This window comes from Pyrus communis, chromosome 9 (genome assembly GCF_963583255.1).
Source record: "Pyrus communis chromosome 9, drPyrComm1.1, whole genome shotgun sequence".
NCBI lineage: Eukaryota > Viridiplantae > Streptophyta > Magnoliopsida > Rosales > Rosaceae > Pyrus > Pyrus communis.
The window spans coordinates 25,376,924-25,390,067 of record NC_084811.1 but is presented as its reverse complement, the minus strand read 5'-3'; the positions used below and the strand labels follow the sequence as shown (position 1 = coordinate 25,390,067).

Genomic DNA, 13,144 nt, shown 5'->3' with positions numbered 1-13,144 from the left:
ACATATACAAACAAGTTTGACGGTTGGATCGTTGAAATTAGTTTCGTACAATGTGTATTCCATCAAAACGATAGATTCCCTAGCACTTAGAGTTTATTTATACTATCATTAAGTTTAACATAACATTTTGTGGTATCTATTTGTGTAAATATTTTAAACTGACGATCAAATTAGCTCATTGTATTCATATAGGGTCGAGTGTAATTGTAAAAAATCATCAAAATCAGAGTTAAAATAACCGTTAAATCGTGATTTTTTATTTTTAATCGTCGAAAAGTTTTGTCCCGTTACTTGATCTCTGGATGTTTGTTTTTTATAATTTTTGACGTATGCGATCTCGGAATATATACAAACAAGTTTGACGGTTGGATTGTTGAAATTAGTTTGGTACAATGCGTATCCCATCAAGTTCAATGGTATATATATTTATTAAGTAAATTTTCAGTAAAATTTATAATATTTTTTTTAAAAAATAAAAAAAATCGCGCGACGTCAAAATGTATACTGCGTCGCGCCATTTGTGATAATTTTGGCGGTGCAATAGTAAAAAATAGGCGCCTTTTAAAAAAAATTTCCCAAGTTTTCCAAGTTGGCACTTTGCGCAAAAGCCTTTCATTCTCTCATCTCTTTCACTCGGTCTCTCTCTCATCCTGCTGCAGCCAACTTTCCTCCTCATCCTCTCTCTCTTCCCAACCCAAATCCAATTCCTTCTCCACTCCAGCCGACTATCCTCCTCAACCAATTCCACCCGAGTTCCAGAATCACTCTCAGACTCTCAGTCCCTCAACTCCCTTCCCTCTACTCTCCAACTCTTAATCGTCCTCCTCCTCACAGTGCTCACTAGCCATCACCGTCGTCGACCAACACAACGGCACCATCCATCATCCTTCTCGACGACATCCCAGAGAACCCAGGCCATCACCTCATCACCCGCGCCGTCAATTCTCTCCTCTTCGACAACACCCCCGCCGTCGCGACCACCATCACTCCATCACTGTCGTCGAGGACACTGCTACCAGCCATCATCCCTCTAAAATTTAGGTAATTTTGATTTAGGGGTTTGTTATTAATGTGAATTTCTGGTGTAGGGATTTTATGGTTTTTAAATTAGAATTTGTAGATTGATGATTGTTATGCTGCCACCATTTAGGGTTTTCCTAAAATTTGAATTGCATTTGTAGATTGATGATTGATTTGTTGCCACCATTTAGGGTTTTCTTAAAATTTACAATCGGATTGCTGTGTTTCATGTTCTGTTTTATATAATGTTTCTCCAATGTTTTTTTTCTTCCCATGTATTAATATTGGATTCCTTCATTTTGATTATTAGGCAAAGATCCTTGATATTGAATTCGCCTGTCCAATTCACTCAAGATCACCTTTTTAGAGGTTGGTAGTGACAGTCACTGATTATATTACTAGAGCGTGTCTGTGCACATGCATGAATTAACAATAGTACTGCGTTAATTTGATGAATGTTGTGCCTTTTCCTTGTTCTCTCCCTCGCTCTCTCTCGTTAATTTTGTTGGTTTGTAGCCACTATGTTTAATTGTTTATTGAGGTGGTATCTGGCCAAACCGAATGTTTTATGGACATAAGGGTAGTGTTATTTTTGCATAGGCATACTGATATATTTTTCTGGTTTTATTTATGTGAGGAGATGGCTGGTGGTGTGGAACTTTTATAGTTATATAGACATACTTTAGCTATTTATCTCCTCTTAGATTGGTTTTCGACTGGAGTTTGTCATCCAAATCTTCTTATTGCATGTATGGTTTCAGTTGATGGTTTCAGTTTTATAATTGGATCTCTCTCACTGACTTCCTCTTCATCTCATGTATCATGGGTGGTCTGACTTTTACAAACTATGCCTACTTATCAGGAATGTTCTTTCGAAAACCTCACCTTTCATTACTTGTTGAGCCTTCAGATATTTTGGCTTTTTTAGTTATAAACCTTGCAATATGTATAGATATCTTAGAGTAAAGTCACCATCTTATTCATTGCTGATCAGGTTTTAGAAGCATAACATCTTCCTATATCGTCATGAATCCGCATTAGGCGATTCCGTTATCTATTCTTTCTAAATTGCTTGATAAATGCTAATGTAAGACAAATTTATCTAATACATGCTAAGTTGGACAGGCCAAAGACGTAACAGATTTAGGTTCCTTGAAGGGGGCAGCAAATATCTTCATCCCAGGTACAACTTACATGGAGAATGTTCTTTAGTGTTTGAGTTTATGAATATGACAAAATGTCCATGATGGAATCTCCCTACGAGAGCATTTGCGAATGGTGGTGCCACAAGCCTGGAATATATGAATATACTTTAAAGTGTTTGCAGCTACAATTTCTTGTGCTTATTTATTTTCTCTATTTCCTATTTTATCATTGAAAGTTTTTCTGTTAATTCCTCTGTGCTCTGTTCTACATAAATTTTACGCAATGAGCTGTCCTGAAAGTGTTTGGCTTGCTTGATTGTTAGGTGGCCTGCATCAAGAAACTGACTAAATTGAAGTGGTTCTGTATCAACTATATGTTATAATTTGTAGTTTGAATTATGTAACACTAATTGGATTTTCCAACGTTAAATATGGTAAACCTAAATTGTATAGTTTGTGTCCATTCATGGTGCAGTTGTGCTTGTGAAAGTCTCTGATTCTTTCGATAGGGTTCAATTCAATCACAGAGGAGAGGATCTGTGAATTTCATATTTACTTGTGTTTATTTTGCAGGATTTGGATGCATTCTCAGCTGCAGTGATTGTTAGTATTGCATTTTCATTCATTCCTTCATCATTTGCCGCTCCTATTGTGAAGGTAATGTAACAAAACATACCCCTTCAGGAGTCCACTTCGAATGTGTTTGCTTCATGATTGAGTGATTTACTGTACTATTTAACACTAGTCACTAGGACATGGTTAATTGAAGTTACAGCAATAAGTGAAGATGCATTGTATTTTCTCTACTATATTACTGTTGGCACGCGTTTAATAATTAATTCCATAAGTAGCGGAAGCGGTAAAAGATAATTTAAAATTCTCAAAGAGAAATCTAGGTACGTAGAGTAGGCACTCGAGTGAGGGAAACCAATGAAGATTCTCTCACTAGACATTGAATTGATAGAAACTGAATGCCTTTTAAACATTCCCCACTGTTATAATTAACCCTAATAATAGTCGTAGTAATTACAATTTTACAAAAGCTGGCATGCTGAAACGGCTTTTAAACACTAACTTTTACAAATTGCTTCAAAAGGTACCAACTTACAGATGCTGCAGCTAAGTTCTAAAATATATCACACTTTGGTATATAGAGAACGCATCACAATTGCGACCAAAATAATCAAGATACACATAAACGGAACATCTAATCCCATTGGTTTAGGTTTACAATATGGTTGACATATTTAATTAGTATTGTTTCTACCGTTTCACTATTGTTTTATATATATATATATATATATGTGTGTGTGTGTGTGAACAAATGCGAGAAAGGATATGCTATTACTTTGACTGCTAATTGATTAGTTTCAAATGCAAGAAAGGATTAATTTCTAATGTTATAATTTTATGGTTCAAAAAGTGTATAGATGTCGCGGTTGAACACTCATCGTCGAAGTGTGACCAATGTGCCTCCTGCATTATCAGCATCTATTGCTCCAGGCGTGAGTGCTCCATTGATTGGGGAGCCTACACCCTTTACTGAGACTACTCCTACGACGACCCAACCGCCCGTCTCATCGATGTCATCAGTGTCGGTTCAATCGCTTAGTGCACGGTGGCCTCACCGGCGCCGTCATGAGCCTGAGCCTTCTAATCACACTTCCTTGGCATCCAGAGTCGAGGGTGAGGCCTCCCAGCCAGGTAGTTTTTTCTAATTCTCACTACGTTGTATTTTTTTTTTTTTTCATTTTAAAACTATTATGTTTATGATGGTGAAAATTTGCTGCATTGTGAAAATGTGTTACGGGTTGTGAATTACTGTTTTAAGGTTTTGGGGAATGCTATACTATTAGGGGAGGTTGTGTCGAATTTTTTGTACAATTTAAGCTTAAGGTTTTCACCATTTAAGTATTTTTGGCCAGCTAAAAAAAACACTAGGGGGCTTAGTCGAATGCTGAAGCAGGCACAAGGCGTACGTCAGGCCACCTCCAAGGTCAAGATTGCATATGACCCGCGACATTGTGGAGCGGCTACCTCACAACAGCATAGCAGTGTCGTTAGTAGCTGTGGTGTTGTTATTCGACAAAATTGTCCTTTTCAGTGGGACTCTTGGGCAGAAATTCTCGAGGAGATGAAGAAACTGGTGCGACACAAGTTGTCGGTTAGTATATTAATTTTTAGCCCTTATCATTTTTTTAATTTTGTTTACAAATATTAAAAACCAAAATATATTATCTTAATATTATTAAATTTCTTACTATTATTTTATTGTTTTTCATATTTGTAGGTCATTTATGATCTTGAGGATATATTCCCCGAGGCCATGGCCTACTTAGAGGTGGCCTTAGCAACCCGGTACTAACAATGGAAGAATAATTTTCAAACGTATTTTAAGCAATGGGATGATCCAGAGATTGCTTGCCTACATGTTCCAATCGAGTTGCAGGACAGGCCGGAGGATTGGCAGTGGCTTTGCAAACATTTTATGGACCCAAAATTTGTGGTACGTACATAATATTTTAATAATAATTTATTATTGTTTTAGTTATACTTTTTTTACTAATTTATTTCAAATAGTCGCACTAACATGTATATTTTGCGTTTAACAGAAGAAATCTGCTGCTGGCAAGAAAGTTCGTGAGTTAAAGAAACTTCTCCACCATTCCGGTTCAATGCCCTTTTCGTATAGACTTGAGGCACGGCATCAGGTAAAAGTATATTAACTTTGAAATTTTATACAATTTATTATTATTATTATTGAATAATAAAATTTTCTTTATTTTTTTTTCTTCAAGGGGGTTCTAAGTTCCCAGAGATCGACATGTTCGAAGATGTTTACATTCGACCTTGTGATGAGACCATTGAGCAGCTTCATGTAAGTATATGTAATTCTTATTATTCTTATATGTATGAATTGTTCAAATATTATTTATGTTTTGTTATTAAATATTATATGTTTTTTCTTTATTATTACAGGTTGCTATGGTGGAAAAGAGCACTTATGTTCTCCAAGAAGCAACATCGCAACTTTCCCCGGAGACCCCGATTGAAGGCGTCACGGTACCCGAGAATGCATGTTTTCAGATCATGGCTGATGTCCTAAATCAGAACTTCGGTCGTCGTCATGGCAAGGTTATTTGATGTATGGGGAAAGCGCGGGTTCGTGAGACGGGTGCCTCTTCTTCCAAATCGAACACAGCAGAGGTCGATGCATTGAAGGAGGAAGTGACAACCCTAAGAGGTCAGCTTGCGGTCTAGGGCGAGCATATGAGGGCCCAAGACGAGGAAAAGATGACCTATGCCGGGACGGTGAGAGACCTTGTACAAACCATACAGTTGTCCAACCTCTAAATCTCGCTACCAACACTTAATCTTGCTCCATCTTCGACCTCAGAGCCACCTTGCCCTGCCGATACCCAGTAGCCTGATGTATCAAACCTAGAAAACTACTTGTAGTTTTTTCTTTTTTGTTCGAACATTTTGTATGTACATTTTCATATATTTTATAATTAAATACTTTTTCTTGGTTAATTCATTATTGCTTAGAATTTAATTACAATATTTATTAAAAATTATAAAAAAAATATTTTTGACCAAAACAAAAAGAAATGGTTTGCGCGACGTATGCTTCTTCTTTGTCGCGCAAACCCTACCGTCATTGCCTTGGCGCGACGTTTAGCGTGCAACGAAGGTTTCGTTGTGCTATTTTTTAGGCAACGATTTTTCACTTTGCGCGACAAAGGTACCTACGTTGCGCAAAATGTTTTTCCTACTAGTGCAACTAACATTATGTTTGGATGAAGAAATTTAAGATTACTAAGGAATTTTAAAATGACGAAAATTGAAACGTCCGGATTTTATTTCCTAGAATTTGTGAATTTTCTTGTTTGGTTAACCTAAAAGAACAATGAAATTAAATACGGAATTTATTATTTTTAAACTCTCAATCATAGAAATTGGAAAATAACACCTATTTACATAGAATTTAAACTTTGGAATTGGAGGTCCCAAATTCCAAATTTTTTTCTGTGTGGAAATTCTAAATTTCTATATTTATGAATCCAAACAAGGGAATTGATGTATGTCAATTTATAAATTCAGACTTTAATCCAAATTCCAAGTTTATTTCCCTTATCCAAACATAATGTAAAGATTTTCTAATATATTACATAAAAAAAAATAGAGAGAGAGAGAGAGAGAGAGAGAGAGAGAGAGAGAGCATAGGGTAACATATAAACAGTTAGGATTCAAGGATACATGTTTTTGACATATATGTTGTAGGATCCACTTCGTAATATATTTTAACAATCCAAACTATCTATATTATGAAATGGATCCTACAAAATAAGTGTCAAAATATGTGACAAAAACATGTTTCCTTGGTTCCTAACCCAAATATATATAAGGAAAATGCTAGAACCTTTCTTATTTGCACATTCTCATTCTATTTTTCAGTTCTCTTTTTTGTTTTTCAATGTGGCATGATGATCTAACCCATTTATTTTTCGAGGCACCTTTTAAAGATCATCTTGCCATAAAATACTAAAGTTTGAAATCGTTTAGTTTCTAACGATTATCCAATATATGGATGAACCATAATTCTCATTTAAACAATGTTAATCAAACAGTTAAATGGTTTCTAATTTGATTGATATTTTGTAGAACTAATCTTTAAAGAGTGAAATACAAATTAGATAATTTCAATGACAACATCGTTTCAAAATAAAAGCAAGAGCCGAAAAAGAATATCCTACTGAAAAGATTATTAGCATTCCCATATGTAAATAGTTTAGGGTGGTGCTATCTACATACCATTTTTTATCTCCTACAAATTCCTTTTAATTTTCAACTCGAAAGAATTGAAGAAGAACAAAAAAACATAATTAATAAAGAGTGTATAGGGATGACAATTCAAACCGATTAACCCGATAATCATGGATAACCGCCCGAATGGAACGGATTTGGGAATGAAAATTCGGGTATATTTCAGATATGGGGAAAAATTGGAAGTATTATTCGGTTATGGTTTCAGATATAGTTATAGGGGTTCTCGATCCATATCCGTCGTCGAATCCGACTCAAATAGTACATATTATATATAATATAACTTATAGATAATATAATATAGTATTGTGTAATGTATGTATTTTCACCAAACTCATTCCCTTGAGAATTAATACTTGCATTTTGTGAGAAAGTTCAAACGTTTTGAATCAAAACCAATGAGAATTCAATGGTGTTTATAGTAGAGATCAAAGATCAGCAAACCTCATCCATGTTTTAAATTCAATGCTCTAGTTTTTGGTGTCACAAGTTTTAGAATTATTTGAAAATTTACTTTGTCTTTGTTCATTAGTGGTTGTTGTATTTGCTTTTGTCATTCTTTTCTCTCTATTTTTTCATTGGACCAATTTATCACTTTTGGCTTGTCATGAACAACTCCAAAAAACATTGGTATGTTTTTATGATTGGACGTGGATATTTATTAATTAAATTAATATATATTATATTATAATGAGTTAATTGAACGAATATATTTTTTGTATTAATGAAGATGGATATAACCGTACATTAATCGATGAGAAATTCATTATTCGATATGTATGGTTATAAATAATCTCTAATGATTAATTTGTAATTATAAATATAATTAATTTTTATGATTATAAAGATGAACATAACATTTTTGTCACCAAATCGAACTGTAGGAATCCCTATGTAGATATCACCAACCGTAGTTTATCCCTCCCATAAATTTACCACTAGCCCTTTGAAAACTACGTACCTATCTCTTCTTTTACAAGATTGGACATGATAGCTGGACGTGGTGTGGCTGCATTGGCTGGTGTCAAATCCTACGAATTTCTGTTCTTGGACGTGCAAAATATGAGTGAGGAACAGGAAAAGTGATTTGCTCAGAGGGCCTGTTTGTGCTCATTTTGGTGTGTGGCCTTTTTCTGGTCCGTCCAATTTTTTGACACCTAACCATTCATTAAACACCTCTAATTCAACTCTTTTATCTCCTAAAAAAACAATAAATTAATAATACCAAGTGTCTCTCACTCACTTTCTGCGCACGGCTCTTTTTGTTCACTACTATTCCTCTGATGGAACGATCCTATTCTCTTCAACTTTCCACATAGCTTTTCTGTCCAAGCACTGAACCATGCAATTATATACACCACTATTGTTCTCAAATATGATCAATTGCCTATCTCCATTGATTGTCTCCTAATTATTCGGGCCTTAATCTTCAAATGGTTTCCCCATAAGTCATCTTTCTCAATCATTCATCCCAATATTTTCACTTAAGAAAAAAAATCAAAAAAATCTTAAAAATCTTCTGATTACTTGGCAATCAGTTTCCTCCCTTATTCTATCCGATACCTTAATAGGGTTCCACAGCCGTCACAAAAGAGGACATCGCCGGAATCGGCAAATTGGATGACGTTGGTGATGGCCCGGCGGATATTTTTACCAGTGGACTGGGTGTAGGAATCGTTGGTGTCGATCAACATTTGGATGTTGTCCTCGGAGGAGCCGTATAGGTCGACGAGTTATGATTTTATAATTTTGTATATAGGATATAACAGAGTTGGGGTTAAAGAGTTAGCGCTGTTAAGGTTAATTGCTACACACAAATTTGAACTCGAACTTTTCCAGTTGAAATGGAAGGCAACACCCTAAAAAGACAGGTGGTGGGATATTAATTGGTTGGTCGTTCCTCCTCCCCCGTTATAACTTTCCAGTTAAAAAAGATAAAAAGGACCCCATAAAATCTGATCAGATGCAACTTGAAACCTTCAGAAATCAATACAAAATCTGATCGGAGAGCAAGAAAATCACAGAAACACACACGGCAGGAGTATCTCCTCTCTCTTAATTAACTTGTGGAGTTTATTCTTGTTAATTACATGCATCATGTAAGTAATTGTGTGGTCTAATGAGGAGCATATTAATTAAACCTATTATTTCGATTTTAAAATGTTAAACTACTTAAAAAAAAGGTTGGATAGAAGTCTGCTTGACTGTGGCCACGGATAGGGTGAAAGTTCTCATAGCCTTTCCGGTTCCAAAACGGCCCCGAAAGGGGTGGCTTGCCACACTAGTTGTTCCTTTTTTTTTTTCAAAAAAAATAAAAATAAAAAATAAAAATTTCAGAGGGAAAAAACAAAATCTGAAATCATGCCTATTAATACTCAACGAAATTCATAATTATTTTAGGTAATAATAATTTTTTTAACATAATTAAGATATTGTGGCATACATTGTAAATAATTTGTAATAACAAGTTACTTATTTTCTCACGTGTCAACAAGTTAAAATTTAGGTTATCGGGAAACAAGAGTTACAATAGCCTATCTATAAAGAAGCCTTTATTTAACATATATATGGATAATGGATGGAGGAGTTCTGGGTAGAGCTACTAGCTAGCGTCTTCTAGCTGCAGTTTCTCTCTGCGCGTTGAAGTAGACGGCAGCGACAGGAAGACCCAGGTCATTTTCGGCCGCGAAGCTTCGAGTGCTGAAGTGATCCCTCGAGGAAGGTGTGTTGATTGATTGTCTTCGATTCTGCTTGAAGAGAACAAACACAAACCTGTGGATGCCAATATTGGGCTTCGGCATCTCATAACTCACCACCTCTCTTCCTGTTAATACGATTAAATAAACCCTAAATTAGCCAACTTATTGAAGGAAAGGGAAACAGACACCATGAATGCTCACATCTTGTATATGTAGGACTTACCAAATGTGGCATCTGTGGTGCCTGGAATGTCTGTCACAATCCTGTTTATTTGAGAAATTTTTGTTAGTTTTGTATGAAAAAACAATCAAACGAGCATAAAAATACGGCAAAGGTATAACAAGCACAGAAGGACTACAGTCGTAATTTTTGTTAGTTTTGTACTCGACAATTTTTCCTTGCATTTTTATAGCCCTTTACAGCTTGTAACCATGATTGATACTTAACAAGTACAGAAGGACACTAATATTGTCGACAGTTTTTCTTCTTCTACTTCTTGATGAAAATGCCTACACCTTTTCTTCCTCTTCTTTTTGATGAAAATGCCTACGTACTTTATAGGGCTTTGGGAAATGATGGTACTTTATGAGAATATATATAGCATGCTGAAATTAATTTATGTAATGTTTAGGTCCATCTATGATACCTTAATAAAAAAATAAAGTACTAGCGTTATTTAATTTGAACGTTACTGGAATACATTAACGTTCAACTATAATATATTACATTAACAATGTAATCTAACGTCCACAGTGTTATTTGATATAATTAAATGTAACGTTAAGACAATCATGTGACCTTGGAGTGCAAATTTGAACAATTACAGTGTAACTTTACCTTAGATCTTGTATGTTGACATCATGTGGTAACACGATTATGATGTTGTGTAAGTTCATAATGTTTGTAGTAATAACACACGTATAGTACGTCAATTGTGTAATAATAAACATTAATTTTGTAATTCAATCATGTTCAAGTACAAAAATCTACCTTAACAATGTAATAGAACGCCCACAATGTAACTACCAACCTTGTTATAGTATAATCACATCTTTCTTTTTTTATTCACTTGAACCTAACCTTGTAGTGTAATTTTGAACATCATGTGTATGTTAAAATGTACCGATATTTTATTTTTTCAATAAAGTACCGTAAAATCTCTGGCCCATAATGTTTATTTTGTCTTTTAATCAAATTAACTTGTTTCGATAGAAAAAATTAAATTGATTTGTATCTAGGTTAACCTTCCACTTTAAAGCTAGGTTAGGTAATTTCATATGTGTAACAAAAAGAAAAAAATAAATAAATTCATAATGGTGGTGTATACCAGTGCAGGTGCTCCCTTAGATAAGGATCACTAGGGCCAGGAAAATCTGGGTCTGTCATCACCTGCAAGATTAAGAAAACTATCACAAGACTTCAAAACAATAACATCAAATTAATATGCCAATAAGGGAGAGTAAGGGTTAGGGAGTAATGTAATGATGGTTAAACACAAACAAGAACTAATCAATTCATTAATAACAGATCGATTTATATATACCAAAGTAAAGAAGGATCTCATATCCCCTCCTTGAATCTCAACTCTAGGTTTGGCTGTGACAACAGAAGGAAAGAGCTCAAGTCCATTGCAGACTAGCTTGGTGTTGTAAGTGACAGACATTTTTGTTGTTGCAGTGAAGGAATCAAGAACATCTCCTATCACTCTCCCAACAACCAGAGGCTCCGATGCTCTTTTCATTTTAAGAGAGAGAGAGAGAGAGAGAGAGAGAGAAGAGAAAGTGTAAAAAGAAAAGATTAATGGCTAAGTCAATTCAGGAGGAACTAATAGCACTCCTTATATTGCTTGGGAGTCGAATCCTTGTATGGTTGTATTTATAGTGTTTTCAAGCACACAGCAAGCTAATTACTTTAGATCTCTAGTGAGTTTTAAGAGAAGAAGAGATGAATAATAGTATAAAGGAATACTAGAACAACAGGGACATCTAAAAGACATTGCTATTAGTCCCAAACCTCCCACCCTTCTTTCTCTATGTCACATCAAGAGTTTTTAGTGGTTTGCTTCTAGAAAAATTCTTATATATACGGCTGAATTAAATTAAGTTTATAAACCTCTTTCTAAGAAGACTTGCCGTTGCAAAATTTAGGGTATAGAGCTCAAAAAATAAGTGCTCAACTCTACAATCTAATTGTATTTTACGAGTCTCTACATTTAGCTTTTTTCAAATCTCTATGTTTAGCTTTTCCAAATTTTTTTCGCATTTTGCTTAGCCTAGTCCGATATAAAATTCAATGACTTAAAATATGCCACATCATTTAGTATAACATTTATTTTCGAAACTGACGTTAAACAATTCCCATAATCTCTGTCTCTCCCTTTTCTTATCCCGATTGGCCGTGTCCCGTGACAAAGCTGCGGCGATGGTACTGCAAATCACCATCTTTCCGAACGACTGGTTGAAATTGGGAGGTCCAAACCATAGAACCTTAATCCCTTTGGAGTCTAAAGATCCAGGAGATCACTATATTCGAGGTTCCAGTTTAAAACTAAACCAAAATACTTAACAACAAAATCAATATTAAATTTTTACGGGATAAACGAAGGAGAACAAATTGGGTTCGCTTATTATTTTATATTAAACCGAACAACCAAAATTTCTACAAAGAATAATCTTTAAACTTAAGTTTAATAATTTAATAAGAAAGCAAAGAATCCTTTTTTTATTTTTGTTCTGGTTGTTGGGTTGAATTAATTTGAAACACGAGGGCGGAAACGGTGACTCTGGGTCATAAGGGATGAGCAAAAGCGGAACTTTACTTAACTTTCTCCAATATCTTATATATTAATGCGAGATTTATACTGTTTCTACTCGCAATGTAATTTGAAATGATGATATTATTCACATACTCATTGTTACTTCTTATATAGTTCTTTGTTAATTTCAATAATTTGATTTTCTTTAATTCATGATCATTCGAGCCAGACAGTAAAAATAAGAATGGTGTGAGAGGTAAAAAGAGATGTGTGAATACCATATCCCAATTAAAATTAACCAGATGAATGTTATACACATATTATACATAGATTCTAAGCAAGAGTTTTCTCTGATAAAATGCATATTATAATTATGTTTTGTGTGATCCGACCCTGTATGTTTGTGTGCCTCACATATTAATCGGGCCCCTTGGAATTAGTTCTTGATTGGTTGTAAACCTAATTATTGAATATTTTTTTTCAAAAATAAGGGGGATGTTTTTCCTTAGATAGGCAAGAAAATCATTATATAATTCTGCATGGTTGGGGTCCTTGCATATGAGAAATTTTTCAATATGTTCGGAATACGCGGCGGTGCGTCAAATGTTATTATATAAGTAGGTAGAAGTTTTTTTTTTTTTTTTTTTTTTTTTTTTTTTTTTTTTCAAGTGTCCCTTTATTTTTATAATAGTGTATG

General features: G+C 34.6%; 2 protein-coding genes across 5 annotated transcripts; one reads left to right on the top strand and one right to left on the bottom strand.

Moving 5' to 3' along the window:
- Nucleotides 1-586: 586 nt before the first annotated feature.
- On the top strand, nucleotides 587-5,687 carry LOC137745983 (uncharacterized). 3 transcript variants are annotated; one of them, XM_068486023.1, is made up of 10 exons: nucleotides 588-1,041; nucleotides 1,331-1,389; nucleotides 2,146-2,203; nucleotides 2,739-2,822; nucleotides 3,589-3,869; nucleotides 4,091-4,329; nucleotides 4,456-4,671; nucleotides 4,778-4,876; nucleotides 4,964-5,043; nucleotides 5,145-5,687. In XM_068486023.1, exons 7-10 carry the CDS (start codon nucleotides 4,654-4,656, stop codon nucleotides 5,269-5,271), a joined length of 324 nt encoding a protein of 107 aa, XP_068342124.1. In that variant the 5' UTR covers nucleotides 588-1,041; nucleotides 1,331-1,389; nucleotides 2,146-2,203; nucleotides 2,739-2,822; nucleotides 3,589-3,869; nucleotides 4,091-4,329; nucleotides 4,456-4,653; the 3' UTR covers nucleotides 5,272-5,687. The 3 variants fall into 3 exon arrangements, with proteins under 3 accessions (XP_068342122.1, XP_068342123.1, XP_068342124.1); XM_068486021.1 differs by lacking the exons at nucleotides 4,778-4,876; nucleotides 4,964-5,043; nucleotides 5,145-5,687 and having other exon boundaries at nucleotides 587-1,041; XM_068486022.1 differs by lacking the exons at nucleotides 1,331-1,389; nucleotides 4,778-4,876; nucleotides 4,964-5,043; nucleotides 5,145-5,687 and having other exon boundaries at nucleotides 587-1,041.
- Nucleotides 5,688-9,565: 3,878 nt separating this feature from the next.
- Nucleotides 9,566-11,529, bottom strand: LOC137745987 (protein TERMINAL FLOWER 1-like). 2 transcript variants are annotated; one of them, XM_068486026.1, is made up of 4 exons: nucleotides 11,236-11,529; nucleotides 11,020-11,081; nucleotides 9,915-9,955; nucleotides 9,566-9,816 (listed from the first exon to the last, which is right to left on the bottom strand). In XM_068486026.1, exons 1-4 carry the CDS (start codon nucleotides 11,431-11,433, stop codon nucleotides 9,599-9,601), a joined length of 519 nt encoding a protein of 172 aa, XP_068342127.1. In that variant the 5' UTR covers nucleotides 11,434-11,529; the 3' UTR covers nucleotides 9,566-9,598. The 2 variants fall into 2 exon arrangements, with proteins under 2 accessions (XP_068342127.1, XP_068342128.1); XM_068486027.1 differs by having other exon boundaries at nucleotides 9,599-9,812; nucleotides 9,911-9,955; nucleotides 11,236-11,433.
- Between the last annotated feature and the right edge of the window lie 1,615 nt (nucleotides 11,530-13,144).

Bases quoted from the DNA above. Each gene is read 5' to 3' on its own strand.
- LOC137745987 (XM_068486026.1), bottom strand. From the start codon at position 11,433: ATGAAAAGAGCATCGGAGCCTCTGGTTGTTGGGAGAGTGATAGGAGAT. The intron at 11,082-11,235 runs GTATATATAAAT...TTAATCTTGCAG, and splicing joins TGAGATCCTTCTTTACTTTG to GTGATGACAGACCCAGATTT. The intron at 9,956-11,019 runs GTATACACCACC...TCAAATAAACAG, and splicing joins CTAAGGGAGCACCTGCACTG to GATTGTGACAGACATTCCAG.
- LOC137745983 (XM_068486022.1), top strand. From the start codon at position 3,596: ATGTCGCGGTTGAACACTCATCGTCGAAGTGTGACCAATGTGCCTCCT. The intron at 3,870-4,090 runs GTAGTTTTTTCT...ATTTTTGGCCAG, and splicing joins GGGTGAGGCCTCCCAGCCAG to CTAAAAAAAACACTAGGGGG. The intron at 4,330-4,455 runs GTTAGTATATTA...TCATATTTGTAG, and splicing joins TGGTGCGACACAAGTTGTCG to GTCATTTATGATCTTGAGGA.